Here is a 23,513-nt window from a genome sequence, read left to right as displayed (position 1 = left end):
GGAGAGGGTAAACAGCACCAAGTTCCTGGGTGAGCACATCTCAGAAGATCTCTCCTGGTTAAAAAACACGAACAAACATCACTGGTCAGAAAAGCCCAACAGCGACTCTACTTCCTCTGCTGACTGAGAAGATCAAGAGCCTCAACACCCATTATGAGCACCTTCTACTGCACCCGCCTCATCCAGAAAGCTCTCAGCATTACAGGTGACTCCACTCATCCCTCCAGCAGCTTCTTCGGGAAGGAGACTGAAGAGCCTCTCTAGACCAGCAGACTGAGAGACAGCTTCATCCATCAGCCTGTCAGGATGCTGAATTCATTCCTTGCTCCCACACACAGGAACTCCAGACCTGCATTCAACGCTTCCCTCTTTTTATCTTTATATTGTTTTAGTGTACACTGAGGGCCATGGGAGCTTTGCAACTTCAAATGCCTGTGTATGATCTGTGCATATGGTTTTTGACAATAAAGCTGACTTTGAGCAGACTTTGACTTTATGGTTTCAGTACTGATTTTAGAGACATTAAGCAGATGTTAGAAGAGCTTTGGATATACGTGGGTTACGCTGAAAGTATTTTAGGGAATTCCATTGTAATAAAAAAATCTACGTGTGTTTTCCTTTTTATCTAAATTTTAAAACTACATCAAAAGAATAAAAGAAAACGTAATAAAAAAACAATCAAACAGCTGCAGATATTTTGTGTAACTAATCATGAAATAAATGCGATTATCATTTTTTCTGTGCAATATACTGTACTATACTTTGCATATTTACAGTGTCTTTATGTGTGTGAGTTTGTGTCAACACAGACGTTTTGCATGACTCACAGAATGTGCCTTTTGGTATATATCTTCATCTGTAAGCACACCAGTTAAGCCTGCTGCTTTTGCGTGTCAGAGATTTGTGCAGGTTACAAATAAGGACACAATAAAAGAGAATGCAGGTTGTGATTTTTGTAATGAAGTCAAGATCACATTCTGGTACCTGGCAATGGCAGGTTACACTGTCATGTTTAACTTTAACAGTAACTGCAGGATTGCACCATTGGAACATATTACCACTTTTTTTGTCCCTATGTGTGATTGTAGGTGGACCAACAACCCTTCACTCTTTGTCTAGCTCTCTCTCACTCATTTTTTCTTCTTTGTTTTTTATTCATCTGTCTTTCTCTCTCTTTTTGTTTATCTTTCTGTCTATGCAGCTGTACAGCAGTATGCCTGTATGTTTGCCAGCAGCATAAGAAGAAGCATTATGGAAGTGAAAGAGCGACGTCCATACTGCTCCCTAACAAAGAGCCGGAAGGACAAAGAGGGGCCATACAGTGGTGAGACAGCTCATTTAGAACATTCATAGAGTCTTTTATGTTTCTTTTATTATGTATGTGTTTGTCCATCCATTCATTTCATGAGTCAGCCAAGAGCTGACTGATATATATATACCCACATAGCAGACAGGTCTGGCCTGGATCTGGTACCAAGCCAGCACTGCTGGCTGACTTCTGGTGTGGTAAGTGGTATATCATCCAGATATGGGCCAGGCCTGGCATAGATGGCGCTGTCTATGTGATGGCATGCCACATCTGGCCTGATTGTGGTTTGGTTTATGTGTCCCAGGCTCATAGAAAACAGGTCTGGGCCGGATCCAGCATCAAGCTGGCACTTTTTCTGACTGACTGGTGTCATGGCAGGGTGTATGTCAACCAGATCTGGGCCAGGTCCGGCAATGATGGCACTATTTAAGTTCCTATTTTCCTACTTTAGTTAGAAGACCCAAATGCCATGTTGCAATACTATACTACTATGGTAGCCAACGTTTCAAATGTGGCTTTGACAGGTTTGTGGGTGTACACATTATTCAAAACCCTGTGAGCTACAGCCAGTTGGTGGCTGTAGCTCAGGAGGTAGAGTAGGTCACCGATTGATTGGAAGGTTAGTGGTTCGATCCCTGGCTCCTCCAGTCTGCATGTCAAGAGTATGAATGTAGTTAGGAAGCACTCAGTTTAGAGAAAGTGTGTGATTGGGTGAATGTGCCATGTTGTATAGAGCAGTTTGAGTAATCTGGGAGAGTAGAAAAGCGCTATATAAGAATCAGTCCATTCACTGTCTGAACAGAGTTTTGTCATGTTACTTTTGCACTGTTATGTTCCGACACATGTTGTTATTACATGGCTTGATTAAGGTACACATTAGGCTGACATCTGGGACCAGAGCTGAAACTGTTCTGGGCCAGCACAGGGCCAGAACAGTGTGTCTGCAAGTGACCCATGGCTGCACACAACTTACACTGGGCCCACATACAGCAAAGATTGACAGCCCTTTGGTGGCCCAGATCAGGTTTACCAGAGGTAGCACATGGGCCAGCACAGGACCTCCAGTGTGTCTGCAACTGCCCTTGTGCTGGTCCATGTGTGGGCCACATCTGGCAAACCTGATCTGGGCCACAAAATGCCTTCGGTGGCGGTATGTGGGCCATGTGTAAGCACATTGTGTGGGCTAGATCTGGGCCATACCAATTTTGCTATGTGGGTATATATATACAAGACGAGGAATCTCCTGACCATGCATGAAGGGTTTCACCCCAAGTCCAGCACCCTGAGACTGTACGCTAAGTGGAAGAAAGGAAGCCGGGGATCCTGGACACATCCTGGACTGTGTGTTATTACCACAGTCCAGGATGAGACAACGAACACGAGTACACCAGAAAGATGGCCGCCACCAGTGTGCTCAGTGAATACCTCAGGAAGCAGAAACCTAAGAAATGGGAGCAAGAGGAGGAACAATCATGGAAAGACAGGTCCCTGCACGTTATGTACCACCAGCAGATAGAAGAAGTGACTGACATCCAGAAATCCTACCAGTGGCTGGACAAAGCTGGACTGAAAGACATCTTAGAGGCACTAATCATGGCAGCACAGTAACAAGCTCTGAGCACAAGATCCATAGAGGCTGGGGTCTATCACACTTGGTAAGACCCCAGGTGCAGGCTGTGTAAAGATGCCCCTGATACAATCCAGCGCATAACAGCAGGGTGCAAGTTGCTAGCCCTGGCAGGCATGGCATACATGGAACGCCATGGCCGGCATAGTATACAGAAACATCTGTGCCGAGTATGGCTTGGAAATCCCGAGGTCAAAATGGGAGACACGATACAGAATGAGAGCAACATCAGGAAAAAGGAACACAAGAAGCAGGAGAAATACCAAGGGCTAACAGAAGAGCTCAAGACGACGAGGAGTGTGAAGGTAACAGTGGTCCCAATGGTAATCGGAGCACTCAGCAGTGATCAGTGAGATGCTTGGCTATAAGTTGAACAGCTACAAGGAGCAGTACTCTCCATGGAGAAGAAGACTAGAGGCCAAGATCAAGGTAGCACGGAAGGAAGTAGGCCTAAGTATGGTATAACAGGGAGATAGGCAGGAAAATAAACCAGCTGTTCTCTCAGAACCAGCCAAGAGGTACTCTTAGTGGCAGGAGAACAATGTGAGAACACCACCAAGGCTGGAGATGGAACAATACTGGAAGAACATATGGGAGAAATACACAACCAAAATGTCAATGCTCAGTAGCTAGTGGATCTAAGAGAAGACCACAGCAACCTCCCTGAACAGGATCCAGTAACCATCACTGTAGCAGACATTCAAAAAAGGGTCTCCAGTATGAAGAGTTGGTCAGCACCAGGCCCCGACATGGTTTATGCCTTCTGGCTGAAGAGCTGACTGCACTGCATGAGTGTCTGGCAGCATAAATGAACCACTGAAGGACGGACAGTCCTGATCCCCAAGGTTCCCCAGAAGGGACCAGTCCCATCCAACTACCAGCCAATAACCTGCCTCGGTACCACATGGCTGCTGGCATCATAGCAGCTAAGATGAGCAGGCACATGGCTCAATACATAAGCGGGGCACAGAAAGGGATTGGCAAGAATACCAGAGGAGCAAAACACCAGCAAAACACAGACAGAGCAGTTGCCCAAGACTGCAAGACTAGGCTGACCAACAAGTGCACTGCCTGGATTGATTACAAGAAGGCCTATGACTCGATGCCCCACACCTGGAGACTGGAATAAGATAAGATAAGATAAGATAACCTTTATTAGTCCCACACGTGGGAAATTTGTTTTGTCACAGCAGGAAGTGGACAGTGCAAAAGTCATGAGGCAAAAACTTGAATACAATAAGAATAAATACAGTACACAACTGTACAGAATAGAATAAAATACCATATACCATATATATATAATGTCTACAATTGTATAAAATCAACAGGAGCCTAAGAGCCTTCATCATGAACTCAATGGGGATGTTGAAAACAACACTGAAGGCCAACTTCAAGCAAATAGCACAAGTCACCATCACTTGCGAGATCTACCAAGGAGATGCTCTGTCCCCAGTACTGTTCTGCATAGGCCTGAACCGCCTCAGTGGGATGTCTTGAGGCATGCTCAGTCATCCAGGTAAGTGAATCCCAAAAGTTGATTCTGTTTATCTGGATGTAGCGTTTTCAGTGGGAGAAATGTTTGGTCACTCATCCAAGTGACTCAGTAATGATCAAGTAACTGACCTCACAGTCCATTGTTCAGTGGGCTAATTTGTGCAAAAGCACTGTTTATAAGGTTGGGGAAACCTGCCTTCAGCTGAGACTGAAGAAGTCACTTGGATGAGTGATGAAAGATTTCTCCCACTGAAAACGCTACATCCAGATGAACAGAAACAACTTTTTGTGGTTCTAAGTGAGATCATTGACAAGACTGGCTATGGATACCCACTATAGGATGGAGCAATTGTCAGCCAACTGCTCTACATGGATGACATCAAGCTATATACCAAGAGTGAACGAGACATTGATTCACTGATCCACACCACCGGGATATACAGCAATGACATCGGGATGTCATTCGGACTGGAGAAGTGCAGTCAGACGATAACAGAGAAGGAAGATAGTCAGAACTGCCAGAAGGCAATATTGCAGACACAGAGGACAGCTAAAGTACCTGCGAATCCCACAGGCAAATAGGAAACATGAAGAGGCCGCTAGGAAAGCCGCAACCACCAAGTACCTGCAGAGGGTCAGGCAAGTCCTTAGGAGTCAGCTGAATGGTAAGAATAAGATCCAGGCTATCAACACCTATGCCCTGCCTGTGATCAGGTACCCTGCTGGGGTAATAAGCTGGCCAAAGGCGGCGATGGAAGCCACTGACATCAAGACCAGGAAGCTCCTGACTGTGACGTATCACAAGTCCACGAGACCACAAGTACACACAAGTACACATAGACAGGCTCCGACAACCACGGCCTCCATTTCCCCAGATTACCCTTTCTGGGTCACCAAATAAACTTTTAAGATATTTTCAGGCGAGAATGTAGCTGTGTAATGCTCAAATATCTACTTAATTTATCAAAATATCACATATTTGCAAAAGTGCTTCCACGTTTTCGGAGAGCTCTGTTATCCACCAGTGCGATAGCTGACCGGGAGGTCAAGGCTCAATAGAGTCTGCGAGCACAGCTAACTGCTGGCGTATTATTTTCAACCCCCCTGCGGTCTTTTGCTACTCAGGTTAAACATGATATATATAGTTAGTTAGTTAGTTAGTTAGGGCTATGGATTGAAAATACCCCCCACACCCCACCCCTAATGGTTGCACCTCCCGAAGAATTTTGTCTGGGCTCTTATCTCACTTTTTTATTTCAAACAATCAACAGAAAATTTCACAGACATAGTTTTATATAAGGTTTTTAAGGCTGTGGTGCTAATTTTTAAGTAACATGAGCCCAGCCGCAGCAGCAACGCTAGGCTAACACTAACTAGCTAGCAAGATTATAAACTTGGTGCTAAACTAAGAGAAGCCACAAAATCAGTTTGAATAAGAGTAAACATTTACTCACCAAGTCAGTGTATCAGGTAAAGATCCACAGCAATGACAATAATCTCTTGAGCTGACGCTTCTCTAGGTTTGCTCAACATATTCCATAACAAATGCACCATGAACATGCGGACTGATCCGAGAGGGAGGAGGACGGTAGTCACGGGGCATTTTCAAAACACATCTTTCATCCTTCCGCCCTGAGAAGCAAAACTTCCAGCTTACTTAGTTTTTCTAAGTAAAGAAAACTCAAATAAATTGAGTTGATCAGCATTTTTGCATAAAAAGTACTGGTAAGTTACTTAAATTGAGTTCTAATAACAAATTGATAAAAACTGAGTTCTGCCTACTTAATATTTTTAATTAAACACAATATTACATTTTACAGTGTAGGAACAGCAAAGATACTACGCAGGACCCTCAGATTCCCAGCCCTCCGGTAGAAGACCCAAACTTGAAGGATAGACTGCCCGCAGGGACGAGAGGGGAATTTATATATTGCATGCTTCCTGTGACTGTGAAGGCTTAGGTTCTTAGGTTTTCTTTAATGCCATCTATAATTCCATTCTCAATTACAATTTAATTATATTAAAACAACAATCAGTAAATGAATTAAACACTAAACATAAAAACAGCTGAGATTCTTTTTAAATCATGACTGGATAACAGGATCAGGAAAGCATTGCAGCAAGATTGTGAGGCCTCCTCAGTAGATTATCATAGAGATTGTTTGTCAAATGATTTCTGAGCACACACAGGTTGCGTTGATGTCCATGTGCTGTAGAGCTAGACAATCGTCTGCAACCCTTACAATGTAATCTACATATACCACCATTCTTATTCATTATTATTAAGATATTGGTCCTCACAGTATATAAATATTTTATTACTACATTGTACTACCACAAGAGTATTCAAAAGCCAAATAGCAAACTCCTGTCAGTTTCCTGTTTTTTAGATAAGCTGTTACATTTTGTTACAACTAAAATTTGGCCTGGCTCTGTCTTTGGTTTGTGTATATCACCTCATTTTTTACTCCTGAGAAGTCAAAGGTATGTCAGGAGTGGCTTCGTGTGGTGATGATTTTGTCTTCCTTGAGTTTATCTTATCCATCTGCATGTTTCTTAAACATACCGCAATGTTTGATTTTGGATATTAAACATTCAAAATTATCATTATTTGATTTGACCTTAAACTTTTCTGTCCCTCGTATAGTGTGAATAATTTTGTTTATATTATAATATGATTGGATTTATTCAATAAAAAGAGAAGCTATTTTAATGTAGTTGTTATCAAGGACATTTTATTCTTTTTTCAATTTAATTTTATAATTTGATGCTTTCTAAGCGTTTTGAGACCAAAACTTCTTTCTTTGATTGCACTGTTAGTTATTAATGGAACAGACACAACATAAAAATCACGTCGTCTGCAGTGACTTACCCTCCTCAGTAAATCCAGTAAATGCAACCTGGTTTCATTATTTGTTCTGTGTCTTTTTTCGATTAAAGAAGAAGCTAAATTATGGTGAAATGATTGGTGGAGAGATTACTACTACTGTCAGTAATCCTGAAATTTTCTTTGTAATTCTTTGAAGCTATTATGTTGTAATAGTTTAACATAAATATGTAACATAAAATAATATCAACAGTTCAGTTCAGTTTATGCCAAGAATCACTTAATAGCTTAGGTTTAATTCTTAGGTTGCTTATTGCTTAAAGGTTTGCCGTGGTGTTTATTCCCTCAGTTTTTTCACAGCATTCCTGTCTCTGGGAATTCCCCTATACTTAGCTCAGTTCTACCTGTGTTTATCTGCTAGTTTTTGCATCTCACTTCTTGTTTTATTTTGTTATCACTTGTGTATTGTGCTTAACCTATTTACCTATCTGGTTACCCTCTTTTAGTTAAGGTTGGTTTAGTTCTTTAGTTCTGTGTCATTTCTCATTAGCCCTTGCAGTGTGTATTTAAAGCCTAGGGACATGTAGGTAGAAAACAGCAGAAGTTCTCTGTGTAGGACATGAGGAGACGGAAGTAATTAGTAAAGCAAGTAAACTACAGCTTCACAGCTCATCTTCAAGCCATTGAGCATTCGTTTTCAGCACCTTAGTTGGCACTGTTTGTAACTTGTGCTGATAAAAATGAAAGTGTCTCATTGATGGTTATTGATTATATTATTGTATCCTTCCTCAATGAAATTATTTGTTGGAAGTCAAAATATTTGCTGTTGTAAATTAACCTCCTGGACCTGGTGTCCACATATGTGGACATCACATTTTGGGTTATTTAGACCAAATACTCAATTTAGCACTACAAAGGCCCGATGTCCACTCACGAGGACATTATACTGCTACTGTTCTATTGAAATTTTAAACAAATATCCTCATATGTGGCTCTCATTTTTCTTAGAAACAAAAATTAGGTAAAAAAAAACAAACCATCTGGTAATTCTTTATTTTTACATTCATCGGGTCCCAATCAGCCCAAATACCAAAGAGAAATTAAAAATGCATGTCGTGGAAGAGTTCGGGTCTTAGGAGGTTAAACTACCAACATTTTAAACAAGTAAAACTGAAAAGTGTGTTGGGCCTGGCAGACATTTGCACCCTTCTCGTTCAGAGTTGATTTTGACGCTCTACTTTAACTGTACATAGTGATGGATTATGGCTTGAGCTGCATCTACATAAAGACTTTTTTAATCTGTCTATTTTATGTTCATCAGGGGACAGTGAAGGCTGTGCTATTGGTTCCCAGGGACTCCGGGTCCCCACCCAGAAGTCCTATTCCTCCAGTGAAACACTGAAGGCTTTTGACCAGCACCAAGACCAGACCAGGTTAGAAAATAGATGACACGCATATTATCTTCTGTTTTGTTGAGCAATATCAGAACTGTGTCAAAAATGTCAAAAACACAAACTGGCGTGATTAGAATTTCTTTTCTGTATGTGAGTATCTCTATTTTTTCCTCTGTGTAATTCACCTTTGTAAACAGCTGGCTGAAAATCTACCGTATTAATTATACTCTATTGAATAAACCTACATATATGGGAATTTATAAGCAAAGTTTATCTCTACTTAAAAAGACTTAGGTTGACGTAGACCTTCCTCAGTCTTGGCCAGCTGCCGCTTTTCCCAACCTTATAAGCAGAACATTTGCATTATGACCGAAACTGGCACCACTGACAAGAATGGGCCATGAGGTCAGCCTTGACCATCGATGAATGGTCACAGAGGGAGTCAGGGCCTTTTTTGATATGATGCTCTTCTTCTTCCCTAGCCATTGTGTCTGTGGTGATGGTGTTCGCTCTGTGTTGGGTCATTTTGATGATATTTGTGTCCAGTGGATGATGAGACTATATTATAAAAAAATGTCCCCTCTCACCCCTCCCGTCTGTCCTTCAAGCTCAGGTCCTCTACCAGAGGCCTGGGAGCTTGAGGGCCCTCGCAGTATCTTAGCTGTTCGTGGGACTGTGCTCTCCTGAGATCTCGGATGTTGTTTACCGTGCACATCGACTTTAAATGTCCCCCATTACTCAAGGAAATCTCAGTCTAGCCTGTCATTTTTCATATTCTTCTAGTGAAATTAATGTATTTGTCCACCAAGTTAACGTGACCAGTAAATTGTGGTTGTAGTTGTGAAACGTGTCTCACTGTCCACATGAACAGAATCAACTTTCTGGGATTTTCTTACCTCGATGACTCAGCATGCATAAAGACATTCAAATACAATGTTCTTAGTATAGACATTTATTTAATCATCTTACAGTAATCATTACTTAATGCTGTTTTGTATAATTCCAGTAAATATATGTAGGTTAATTTACTAGTAGGGGTGGGCGATATAAACGATATACGATAGAAACGATATCAATTTGGCCAACGATAGAGATTTTGACTATACCGCTCTATCGCGATAGCGCGTGTTGATGATGTCATCAAGCTGCGCCTGTTTTGGTTGAAAGCATCGCAGCAGCTAAAACCATTATCATCTGCAAATTATGGCGGGCGACAGTCATAGTAAAGAGATGAAGCACTCTTGAAATATGGGGAAAGCCAAAAACTGCGCTTCCTCCACTTCCGTAACTTTGATTCATTAATGTTGAATTCTCTGGCAGCTGCTCTGTTCCCATGTTGTTGCAGTATATTAATGACTAACCTCGTATTGTGGATGAATAATCTCAGTTGTTCTCCTGACTGAAGTTTGGCCCGTGTATAGCATCCTGCTATGCGATTGCATTTGTCCCTGACCACCAGAATCCCTCACGTTAACTTTTATCGAGTGGAAGAAAAGTTGGCGTTCATCCTCCAGCTTCACTGTGCTAATGTTATGCTAACATAGCTGTGTCGCTAGCAATCACGTAGCACAACATTATATACCAGCTAGTCCAACTTCAGTAACCCTACAAACGTCACTGCTGTTTAGTTTCTGTCTTCACTTATGTTGGAAGTGGTCGCAGAGCTGTACGTTTGAATTAGTTTCAAAAATCTCTCAGTCAGAACATGGTATGAAATGTTTAGGTGGAAACTAGCGAGCTAACTTCCTGCTAACTTCTAACTCCGTTAAATTTAAATTCTGTTTTCATGGATGTTAAACTTAATTGTTACACCTGGTAAAGCAGCAACGCTGATGATTTTATTAAAGATGAAAGAATTTAGACCGTTTTTAACTCTCAGTGTTCCTTTGACTTTGGGACCTGAAACTGACAGAGTTTAGGACCCAGATTACTCCGCGAAGCTCCTGACTACGGCAGCCGTAATGCTCTGACAATCCATCAAGCAGTGCGGCTTACCAAAGTTGTACTAAAACATTTTTAACAGATTTCTGCAGCTAAAATCGGTTCGAGGTCGGTAAGCACAACCAGAATTCATACATGAGGCACACTCTCGATTTTGAGAAAATTAAAGGATTTTAAGTCCTTATAGTGTGGAAAATACGTCATACAGAAGAAAAGAATATATCGTGATGTATATCGTTACCGCACGTGCTTCAAATTATATCGTGATATGGATTTTAGGCCATATCGTCCAGCCCTATTTACTAGTATCAGTTTTTTCATCATAAGAATTTGCACTTTGTCTGTTTTTCACTTTGATACATTCAGTTACATAACATTCATAAAAAAGCACCACTTAATGCAGAGTGTAGTTTGTTTCCTGTATTTTTGATGATGGTATAATGATGATGTGGTAGTTGTATAGTTCAGAACATGGATCATCAAAAGCCTACAGCGTGTGTGCAGCACCTTCCTTTATCCTTTTTGCCCTTGGCTTTTGACAGGTTACTGTACGGGACAACCAAGGGACACAAGGACATGGTTCACCATGAAAAGGATGATTTTAACAGACAAGGTGAGAGTCTGCAAAAGTGCACAGACAGAAATGCTATCCCCATCTATTTGTATGTGTGCACTAAGACCAACAAAACTACTGTAAAAAAGATATTTCCATCAGTTACTTTAGAAATATGAATTGTCTTTCTTTAAAAATATGATTACAATGTAGAGACATTAAAGTACATATAAATGAAATTTAAACAACCTAGAATTGTATGCATAAAATTTGCATGACCTAACATTAAAAGTATATATGACAGGAGTCCAGAAAGAGGATGGAAGCATATGATAATAAGTCTGAAGGCTATAATCAAAGTGAAAAAGTGAGAAAAGAGAAAAATCACACAGTAAAATGAATAAAAATCAACAAAAGACTAAACCCATTTTTCTCCAAGTCCACTTACAACAGTATACGTTATTGAACATATAATAGAAAATTAGTCAGTTATCCTATCACCTGTATATTTGCAGCTATTTAAAGTGGAGAGGATGAATTCATGTCACATGAATTTGAACAGCACCACGGCTTCTCTCTTGCTGTGCTGTTAATCATAGAATGGTTTTATAACTGCTGATTGAAAATGAAGCACACACTTAGATTTTAAATATGTTTTTAAGGATTATCCTGTTATTTGAAAACGATTTGAGCTCAATTCCAGTTACTTCTCATTTCCAATTAAATGTAATTAAATCATATAAAATACAGATATCAAAGAAACAGCATTTGAAATAGAAAATTGAATTTTATTTATTTACTTTTATTTACTATTTAGCGTCTTCATTCTGTTGTATTGCATCTATTTTTAAATTATTGCAGATTTTTAATACAAGAGTACAGGAGGGGGAAAAACGCAGACTTTACTTAGACTACTTTATTCCCATGTTACAGTCATTATTGAGAAAAAGTAATGTATTACATGTTACGCATTACCTTTCTTAAAAGTAATGCAGTACCTCACTTAATTACTCATCATAGAAAGTAATTTCGACAATACGTACGTTACTTTGTTATTCTGTAAAATGCCCTGAAACACATCAGTTATAAATAAACCTGAGGCTACACTCACACACCAACACAGATCCCTGTCTTACTGAGGAAATACATGCAATCTTTTTTATGTATGAGCACACACCTGACAAACCAAGATGACAACCAGCCCAAACAGACTTCAAGGCAACTGCAGTGATTCTAGCATAGAAACGTTATTGCTCGTCACTGCCTTTGTTACCTGTTAAAGCTCAGGCTCTGACAGGAAAGCTAGGATCATCAGACACTCAGCGTAAACATGATTCTGGGTTTCTCCAAAAGTTGATTCTGGACGTAGCGTTTTGTGGGAGAAACGTTTCGTCACTTTCGCCATGAGTACCATCTGTGAATGGCCATTGATCAGTGAGTTTTGATCAGTGGTTGTTGATCAATGGTCATGAGAATTTGCATAATTAAGACTAAGGAACTGAGCTCCCAGCCCATTGTTCCTTCAGTGGGCTGGTTTCAGTCATCATGCAAATGTCCTGTTTATAAGATTGAAGCCTGCAGTCAGCTGAGACTGAAGACGACGAAACGTTTCTCCCACTGAAAACATCCAGATGAACAGAATCAGCTTTTGGAGATGTTCTTACCTGGATGATTGAGCGTGCATCAAGATGATTCTGGGTTATTGGCTGCCCTGAATACATTCTCGTTGTTTTATTTTATATCAGGCTCCTGTCCTTCTTTTTAGACCACTCCACCTCCCGCACACATACTTAGCTTGTTATTTAGAAACCTTCCAAATTTGACTACAGTGAGTTGGGAAAGTGTTGGTACAAACGGTAAATGTTTTTTAATGTTATTCACTGTTTAAAAAGCTGTTGAGCTGTTAAAATCAATAATGTTTACTATTATCATATAATTATTTATTATTATTTTTCACTTACTGCTTTTACTGTAATAACACTAATAATGAGTAAAGGTTGTCATTTAATTAGCAGTAAAATTGATCTTTAACTCTCTAATTTACATGTGAGCAAACTGTGTACAAAACTAAAGCACAGCTTCATATTGATTATATTAAACATGTACATGTCACTGTGAGCTGCACCACCATACATGAGACTTAAAGCACTTATATTCTCAACGTCTAACTGGATTTGAGGCACCTTTTGTCTGGTTTGTCTTCTGAGTTATTCATTCAGTCTCATAAGAATTGCTTTGTCAGAGATTCCTCACAGACTTGTTACCAGGTTTGACTATTTTTCCATAGCTGTCTTCCACCTGCTGTATATACACTGTATTGCCAAAATTAATCACTCGTCTGCCTTCACACATATATGAACTTGAGTGAGATCCCGTTCTTAATCCATAGGGTTTAATGTGATGTCAGCCCACCCTTTGCAGCTATAATAGCTTCAGTTTTTCTAGGAAGGGTTTCCACAAGGTTTAGGAGTGAGTTTGGGGGAATTTTTGACCATTTGCAACATCTGACAATGATGTTGGCCGAGAGCCCCTGGATCTCAGTCTATATTTCCAGTTTGTCCCGAAGGTGTTTGTCAGGTTGAGGTCAGGACTCTGTCCTTGTGCATTGGTGCACAGTGCTGTAGGAAGAGGAAGGGGCCACCCCCAAACTGTTCCCACATAGCTGGGAGCTTGAAATTGTATCTTGTTATGCTGAATATTAAGATTTGCTTTAGTTGAACTAAGGGGCCAAGCCCAACTCTGAAAAACAACTCCACACCATATCCCCTCACCAACAAATATAACACTGGACAGCGAAGTAACATTCTCCTGGCAGTCGCCAAACTCAGATGCCATCATATTGCCATACAAAGAAACACGATTTGTCACCCCGGAGATCAGATCCCCACTGCTCTAGAGTCTACTGGAAGTCTGCTTTAGATCACTTCATCCAATGCTTTGCGTTGTCCTTGGTGATATGAGGCTTGACTGCAGCTGCTTGGTCATAAACTCACATTCGATGAAGTTTTCTATTCAATTCAGTTTTATTTATACAGCACCAAATCACAACAAGTCGCCTCAAGGCACTTTATACTGTAAGGTAGACCCTACAATAACGCATACAGAGAAAACCCAACAATCATATGACCCCCTATGAGCACTTTGGCGACAGTGGGAAGGAAAAACTCCCTTTTAACAGGAAGAAACCTCCAGCAGAACCAGGCTCAGGGAGGGGCGGGGCCATCTGCTGTGATTGGTTGGGGAGAGAGAAGGAAGACAGGATGAAGACATGCTGTGGAAGAGAGCCAGAGATTAGTAAAGAGACACTGTTCCTGAATCAATCTGAAGGCCACATCAGGTTTGGAGGTCTGTAGCAACTGACTCTGCAGAAAGTTGGTGACCTCTGCATACCCAGCACCCCGGTCTGCGATTTAACATGGCCTACCACTTTGTGGCTGAGTTACTGTTCTTCTCAATCGTTTGTAGAAGCAGTCTGCATGCCTAGGTGCTTAAATTTATACACCTGTGGCCATGGAAGTGATTGGAACACCTGAATTCAATGATTTGGATGGGTGAGTGTACACTGGCAATATAGTGTATATTTTATGCCATAGTCACACCATCTCTGTGTATTAGATCTATAGTCATTTGCGATGATCTAATGATTTCTAAATGATTTCAACACGGCCATCTGTTTCAGGTCAACACTTCAGTCTTCGTCAGCTGGGGATCTGTGAGCCACCGTCTCGTCGCGGCCTGCCTTTCTGCCCTGAAATGCCTCCACCCCACCGTGGTTTCTCAGTTGGTACAGCTCAGGAGCTAGACACTGATAGTCAGGCAGTCATGTCCCCAGAGCATGCTATGCATCTGTGGGGCCGCGGAGGTCTGGGTAAATCATCCGGGAGGAGTTCCTGCCTGTCGAGCCGCTCCAACTCAGTGCTGACTCTAACTGACACTGAGCACGAGAACAAATCGGACAGCGACAATGGTAGGAGATCAACTGTTCGCTCCATTTTTGATATCATGTCCTGCTTTGTGCTCAAGTAACAGTTCTTATTCATCTCTGTCACACTTAGAAACAACAAGTCACAACAGTTAGCTCAGTCTTTCTGATTCAACTGTTGTGTAGCTGATGGGTTAGACATCCTCGTGGGCCAACTTGAAAGTAACGTTATACTGTTAAAATGCTACAAGAAATCCAGTTGCACTTTTACTTTTTAAAATCTCTTTTAGGGCCTTTTACTTTTTATTGGATGCTGCCGTAATGGAGAGTCGACAGGAAAGCAGGGAGAGATTGCAGGGGAAGGCGCGTAGCAAGGGGCCTCAGGTCAGACTCAAACCTGGGCTGCTGAATGTCATGCAGCACATGTTTGCCTTCTTCAGTCTCAGTAGAGACGAGCACAGATGGTTCTAGCACCAGCTGCTACACTATTTAGATAGAAATGTATATAAACGTATATAACTTTATTTCACAGTTTGGTCAATGATAGTCATTTATCTGTTCATGTAATGGAATAGTAGACCTCTTTCAGTAATTACAAAAAGCAATCTAAAACTATCAGCTATTGTTATTAAAGGATCATAAGTTGTAAATAAAAGCATTGATAACAATTTCCAAACATGTTACTTTACCTAATTCTGATATTTGGGGTTTATGTAAAAATGTATTAATTGCAACCATTAAGTTGTTTAAGACAAAACAGCACAAACATGGATTTGAGAAACTTAGTTCTCTGACATTTAAAGTGATATCCAAGATTACTGTGCACACTCCCAGGAAGTGTCCCGCATGGTGGGCGAGCGGGGGGCAAAACCAAAAAGCCCTGCCAGTTAAATGTACGTATATCTGGCAAGTCAAGGCTGCCTGGTGAGAATCTATTCAATTTTCAAAGGCAACTGTTGCTTCTGAGACATGTTGCAAACTGATTTTTATAATTATCTCAGTTTAAGTATTTGATATGTTTTAATTACTATTTTAAAGAAGTAGTTCGCACTGTTGCCTTACAGGTGCTGAGTTTGAATCTAAGAGGTGGCTGGGGCCTTTCTGTGTGCGTGTTGTGTACTCTCCAGGTACTCTGGCTTCCCATCACATTCCAACACATCCATGGCTTTAAGTTAATTGGAGAGTTTAAAGTGGCCATAGGTGTGACTGTGAGCATGAGCAGCTGTCTGTTTGTGTTAGTCCTGCAGTGGTTCGGTGACCTGTACAGGATGTACTCTGCCTTTCACCCTGTGACAGGATACGCTCAGCCAAAGCCAAGGCACTGAAACAGATAAGCCGAACAAGATGAAGGGATGGACTTTCATCACGTCATTTCACCCAAAGAATAAACTGATTTGGTTGAGTGAATAAATTGTTGAAACTTTAACATAATTCTAGTGTAGAACAACAGACATGAAGTCTGAACCTAAAGGATTTGCAATCACAAAACATGTTACGCTTAATTCTGTCCCTCTTTAGAAGGTTCCTATAGGAGGAAAGTTAGTGTCACTGCGGTTTAATACATCCATTGATACTGTTGCAGGTTACTGTGTGTGTGTGTGTGTGTGTGTGTGTGTGTGTGTGTGTGTGTGTGTGTGTGTGTGTGTGTGTGTGTGGACAGTAAGGCTTCTGGCTCTGTTGCTACCTTTGTTGTAGTAAGATGGAAAAAAAAACAAAGATGTGAGAAAAACAGAAAATGATGAGAGGCGAGATTTCAGATTTCAAAACAGGAGCACAGAAAGTGGAGAATAAAGACACAAAAGGGAAAGTGAGAAGCCTGTCTGCATTGTCGGTAATATTACCCAAGAAAATATTAGAGCAGAGCTGTCTGGTTGGCAAAGGACACACTTGCAAACATGCACACGCACATTGGCAGATATAAACACTTATTGTGTCCGGACCCACGAGGGCCCAGCTACTTGATACTTGGTGATCTGAGCTGCAGGGACAGAAAAAGGAAGATTTTCATCCTGAACATACTTACAGGTGCTGTTCTCACATACACAGACATACTGAACTTATACAATTCATGTTTATTTTGAATAAGCAGAAAAAAATGTTGCATTAAAAACAATCACAGAAGCTAAAAAAAAAAAAAAAGACACTACCCTACTGCAAATGGATTTTTTTTTATCATGGAAGGGCATAAAATATATAAGCTGACCTCTCCAGACCACTTTCTATAAGACTGCTCTCTGCAGATGTATGTGTGTGTTTAACTGAAAAGGGATGAAAGGAAAGAAATGTGGAAATACGGAGGAAAAAGAAAGGAGGGTGGGCAGATGGAGGAGGAGGAATGTATCATCTTTGCTAACCAGATTACTTTACTATGTATGAACAAAACACTTAATCCATTTGGCATCTCTAAGCTGCTTAACACTGTAACCTAAACTGTTATAGAGACACTCACAGACAGCTGCAGCACTCATCAAAGCTTTAAGGGCAACACAAACTCATAAACAGTAAGATATAAAGAATACTTTATAAACTGCTCAAAACATTACTTCAGAGTAGCCGATGTTTTTCAGAAGGCAATAATAATTATTTTGCACAAATGACTCATTATTGAGGCTGTACACATTTTGAAAAGGAAACATAATAAAGGTGCTGTTTTCAAACCGTTGTGTCCTTACAGTCTCTCATACAGCAACCTGCCCAACTTTCACCAGTTATCTGTGTTCACACTCTTCCCTTTATTCATCAGCCTGCCGCACAGCTTCTGATTTCAACGCTTTCCTTTTACCATCGCTGTGTATTAGAGATGGACCGATCTGATATTACGTATCGGTATCGATCCGATACTGACGTAAATTACTGGATCGGATATCGGAGAGAAATAAAAAATGTAATCCGATCCATTAAATATCAAAAAAGCACCTCACAAAACTTGCGGCACGGCGTAACTCGGCTCATAACCGTAGCACTTGGAGCAGTGTGGTCACGTGATAGAGCGGCTGTGTGTATTTGGAGCCTCGCTGCCAAACTCAGAGGAAGTGATCCCAGAGAGAAGTAAAGCAAGTGTTTAAGTTCATCTCTGAATGTTTGTAAAGCATTCCCACGTTAAGCTTAACAACCGATATATGGAGCGACTGCCTCCCCCTCCCTCTCCTGCTGCTACTTCAATCACGAAACTGATCACTGATCAGCTGATCGGCTTTTCTGTCGCCAGTCCGTCTCTCTTGTTTGTTTTTGGCCCACTTTGCACCAGAAAGAGGAAACCAGCAGCTGAACAACAGCAGCACGTTTAAGCTTGATCAGCTGTTGTTAGAATTTATTTAATATTACTTTCTACACCAGTACTATAGCTTACCCAGTAAGCTATAGTACTTTTTCCTTTGGGAAGGTACCATCTGTGCAGTCTGCAGTTCTGTTGAAGACAGATGTTGAATCTATTTAATTATTCTTGAAAAATAATTAATTTCTGTGCATTTTTTCCACACTGCATCAAATTAAAGTTGATTACGTTGATTAAGCATCATGAGGTGGAGGGTGGTTCCCTATTTTTTTTTGCTGGGAGTTTGCAACCCTATTAGTTAGGTTGCTTAATATTTCTGCTAAGTACTCTTTAAAATACCAGAATAGGGAGGATGGAGTAGGTTTAAGTTTATTAGATTGATCAGTATTGAAATATTTTGGGTGCAGTGTATTTTTTACACACAGGTATAACAGAATATCTTTAGTGTTGTTTTTTATTTAAACTTGAGTATGAACTTATACAAAATGCAGCAAAATATTTTAAAAAAACAGTTTTGTTGATTAAAAAACACTATATCGGATTCATGTCGGTATCGTCAGATATCCAAATTTATGATATCGGTATCGGACATAAAAAAGTGGTATCGTGCCATCTCTAGTATGTATAGAACCTTTTTTCATCCTGCCTCGATTATTGCAATTCCTTATTCCTCTGCCTAAACAAACTGTCCCTGGATTGCCTACAAACGGCCCAGAATGCTGCTGCGAAGCTTCTAACCAGGTCCATAAATCGTCTCGTCTGACAAAGATTTCTTACAAAAGCTCCTCATAAAATTTAGGGTTTTATTTAAAAATTTGGTGACCACTTTCAGAGCCCTCTACAGTCAGCTGCCTCCATTTTCAGTGAGCTACTACCATGCATAAGATCTAGATCTCTGAGGTGATGAGTGCTGATCAGTGTTGGCTGTACGTAGAGCCAGGCTGAAGAAAAAAGGTGACTTTGACTGTGGGCCGTGGACTCTATATTTAAACTTCAGACTTTATTTGATCTATTTCTGTCATTTTAATTGCTGTATGTATGTGAAACTTCTTTTTGTTTTTGTTTTGCTTTTCCAAACATTAGTTGATGCCTTGATTTACCCACTCCCATCTATGGCAATGACATCTAATGACCAAAACATAAGGTACAGATGAAGCCTCCAAAATGACTTTCTTCTGCTGATTGTGTTGCTCAGCCTTAGAGAGAAAAGACATTTGGAGGAGACTCACTTTTTCAATTTTAAGAAACCTGCCAAAAATTCTGATTGCTTTGTTATCATTATTCTAGTTACTTCTTGAACACAGATGGATGAGGTAAAAGTCCTGTCACCTTTATGTAAAATGAAACTTTAAACGGGGACTCGCTCACAGAAGCAGTTCTGTTTCTAGAGTTCTTTTTCTTTTTAAAGAAAGTTCTAAATAAATTGGATCTAAATGATTTGTGAAGCAGTGCCGTAGTATCTGTGCTAGTTTGTATTTTTACACAGAACAAAGCCTAATAAAGAAGTGCAGAAGTGCTAATGCTATTACTTTACAAATAAGCAATTTGGCAAACTGGCTACTTTCTTTCTGACTCATTGCTTTCAAGGTGTGAAGTGTGAATCTATTGGGGGGAAATAGGTAAAAATCTCCTAGCAACAAGTAATCAGTGGAAAGTGTAACAGAGCTTTAGACTGAACGTTTCCAAAACTGTCCAGCTGAAAAGCAGATGAAATGTAAATCTGTAGTGTTGTGCAGTGCTGTGATAATGTGCTGTTTAGAATATGTATTTCATAAAATATTTATTTTGTGCGCTTATTAAACTATACATCAGGTAGTCCTAATGCTGCGTCCGTGTGCTCAAGACTTATTTACTCACACGTAGTGTATATGGAATAGTTTGTTGAATCGCAGACACATATATTATCATATATTACAGAGCATATAGTGTGATGCTATAGCAGGAGACATCAGATCTGACTGCTGGAGAAGACAGATAGCAGCAATAACTAAAGTGCATATGTAACTAGAAAGATTACCCGTGCACACTCACCAGGATGCAGTTAGAGTCGGTGTTCTCATGCTCGATGCAGTATTTAGACACAGATATTACTGTTGCTTTTGTTTGTGTGCAGATGCTGTTGTGTATTTAAACAGCCTTCAGGAATAAATAATGTATCGTTGTGATCATTTTAAAGTGGCAGTGAATGCGCTTGCTGTGTTTTAGGCTTATTGCCTTCACTCTTGGATTATCAAAGGCGTGTGTGTGTGTGTGTGTGTGTGTGTGTGTGTGTGTGTGTGTGTGTGTGTGTGTGCGCGCGCGCGCACAGATGGCTGTGGAGAATCACACGCATACAGAAAAATATGTTTTTCAGCCGAAGCGGAAATGTACTCGAGTTCTCGAGATGCACACCCTTCACACACAGACACACAAGATGCTGGTGCCAGTCATATTCAATAACAATCTAGTGCTGACCAGAGAAATCAATGAATAACAGACTAACTGACTAGAGGGTTTAACTTTGGCGCCACTAACATGGAGAAGACTTGATTCCATGAAGTGGCTAACATTAAATCATTAACCATACACCACCGCTCTGCACACCCTCCTCCGCTCTGGCTCCTTTTATCCTATTTTGTCTTTCAAAATATACAGAATATACAGTCATTGCTGTTGTTTCATTCTTTGTCATCAGTGTATGCAGTTGTGATCTCAGTATTGTAAGACTAAATATTGTATGAAGTTATCCAGAGTAACAACTGACGACTGAGTTATTTGTACAACTGACAGATGATGTAGTGTCAGTGCTTTTACAGTAACAGTAATTATAACGCTATCACAAGCAACAAGTTTTGAAGTCTCCTTTCCCTTTGCCTCACCTCCTCCTCCTCCATCCTTTCCCCCTCTTCACTTGTGTTTCTCAGAACCCATTTAGGCCGAATCCATTACCAGAAGTGCAGAGGGAGAAGGAACTAGCGAGTTAGATAGACAGAGGGGAATGGAAAGAGGGAGATGGAGGGAACGTTCAACCTAATAAATTCTCCAGCAATGTTTCTCAGTTTCCTTGAGTTCTGATAGATGATGGCCTTTTTACTTGTGGTGACAGAAAAGCTTTCACTGCAGTTCTGCACAAACCTCATACGCTAACTCTGCGCGTGTTGGTTAAACTACTTTACTTTAGCACTTATATGCAGAAACAACATGCTGAATTCCAAATATTTTGCTTTTCATTAACAGTAGCTCCCCACTGGAACATTTCTTGCTCTATTTTGATTTCCTCATTGATTAAAAATTCTCTCCGCAGGAGAAATGAAAAATTAAAACTTACACATGAAATCCAAAAAACCCCTGAACAAGGCCGACTGAGAGCCCCATCCAGAGGCAACAAAGTCCGGCTTGAAATATGATATAAGACATAAACTATAAATGACAAGCAGCACACTGAGCATGATCATCTTTGTTCTAACCAACTATTGTTCACATCAGAAGCATTTTCAAAAGGATATGAGACACAATAGGATAAGTTTTACCTCTCATCAGTGTTGCAGTATGTTGTTGAACAGCATTGGGTCTGCATAACTGTTATTATAGAAAGTGATGATATTTCACTTTTAATGTATTTATAACAGTAATTTAACAAACGTCATGTGGCCTTTAAAAAACAGTCATTTTTCATCTCAGTGGAGACTCATCAGGAAGTTTTGCAGTTATACACACTTATTCCACTGGATGCGCTGATCTGATCATTATAACAACTTGTGTAAAATTATATTCAGTAAGGTGCACAGTTAGATTTCCTATTGATCATAAGATCGATGTTGAGTTTAAGACAAGCAAAGCACGTTTATAGCAGCTACAGCTGATTTAACTGACTTTTGCTTGCATTATTATGCTGACAGCCTAAATTCCAAACATTGTTAAAAGAACCAAAAAAGCAGCATTTATGAGTTACAGCATTGTGTTGAGGTGAACAGTTGTTTGCATGATGCTTCAGCGGCTTTCATGTGCTCTGTCACTGACTCTCTGTTCCTCTCTCCTATGCTAGAGTTGGAGGTGATGATAGTGGGGACACCACTACGTTCTTTCAAAAGACGTAACACTGACATCATAAACATTCTGAAATTAAACAGGGTTAGAGTTTAAGAAATGAAAATAAAGTAGAGCGGTCTACAACAGCAGAGGACAAACTGCAGCGAGGCCAGAACACGTGGAGCTGCTGACACCAGCATCTGTAAGAATAAGATGCTGGTAGAAAGAATCCCAGCCAAAGCTGAGTAAATGCCAACCCCAGCCAAGAACACCAAAGCTTGATTTCTAATTGATAATAAAAGCAGTGATGCGCAGTCGGGGATTGCACTGAAGACGTGGGTCACGTCTGCCCACTTTTTTATAAACTTATCTTTGGGCTGGATTTCCCCAGTTTGGCTTTCAGATTTGTGGAGCTACGAGAGTTTATTAGCTTTCGTTTACTGTAGGTAAATAAGTAATGTAGTACATGACTTTGTTTACAAAAGCAGTGAGTAATGTAATCTTATAGACCTCAACACTGATATACCAAAAATACCTTTTTAAATGAAAAAAAATCAGTATCAGCAAAACAAAAGGGAAAAGCTGGTGAAAGAAACACTGTGACGATTTCTCACTGCTCTGTGATTTTTGACCATAAAGATGTTTGTGTGTGTGTGTGTGGGGGGGGGGGGGGGGGTGGAAAGCTGTTGAAAACATTCAAGGTGAGAACTGATATCGAATATCACACAGATCAGGTTCAGATATGGTTTCATAGCTATCACACTGTAATGGAAGTACTAAGGGAAAGACATGTCAGAACTGCAAGCACACCCACACTGAATCATGTTTCCATCACTGCACAGGACATTCCTAAGTGCAACTTCACTAAATCCAACATGAGGTATTCTCAAAACTCAAATATGATTTGTATTAGAGGGTCTTGGTTAAATAGAGAGAGATCTCCCGTGCACACAGCTTTGTAAATACAGGCTCTTTGAACCTTTGGTCCCCTCGTTTTCTTTCATTTAAAGGATTTCACCTGTTTTTATTTCATATTGTTGTCTCATCTCTCTCTCCCTTTCACACACACACACAGAATCATTAGTATGTGAAGCTATTTAATAGCTGGATCGATAAATGTGCTGTTCTTACAGGATCATTTGGCCTCTGAAGCAAATCTTCTGA

General features: G+C 40.3%; 1 protein-coding gene across 4 annotated transcripts in view; it reads left to right on the top strand.

The window, feature by feature from the left end:
• LOC120716630 (teneurin-3) overlaps nucleotides 1-23,513 on the top strand; it is an 840,982-nt gene that overhangs the window by 615,539 nt on the left and 201,930 nt on the right. For all 4 annotated transcript variants that reach the window (XM_040004185.1, XM_040004188.1, XM_040004189.1 and 1 more), the window contains 4 exons: nucleotides 1,202-1,324; nucleotides 8,579-8,690; nucleotides 11,135-11,205; nucleotides 14,825-15,112. In XM_040004185.1, coding sequence (XP_039860119.1) covers nucleotides 1,202-1,324; nucleotides 8,579-8,690; nucleotides 11,135-11,205; nucleotides 14,825-15,112 — 594 coding nt within the window. The remainder of the gene's footprint in view (nucleotides 1-1,201; nucleotides 1,325-8,578; nucleotides 8,691-11,134; nucleotides 11,206-14,824; nucleotides 15,113-23,513) is intronic.

The sequence above is a fragment of the Simochromis diagramma genome, unplaced genomic scaffold, assembly GCF_900408965.1.
Source record: "Simochromis diagramma unplaced genomic scaffold, fSimDia1.1 OVJJ01000565.1, whole genome shotgun sequence".
Classification (NCBI taxonomy): domain Eukaryota; kingdom Metazoa; phylum Chordata; class Actinopteri; order Cichliformes; family Cichlidae; genus Simochromis; species Simochromis diagramma.
Note: the sequence above shows the minus strand (reverse complement) of the source record. Positions and strands in the feature narration are given on the sequence as shown.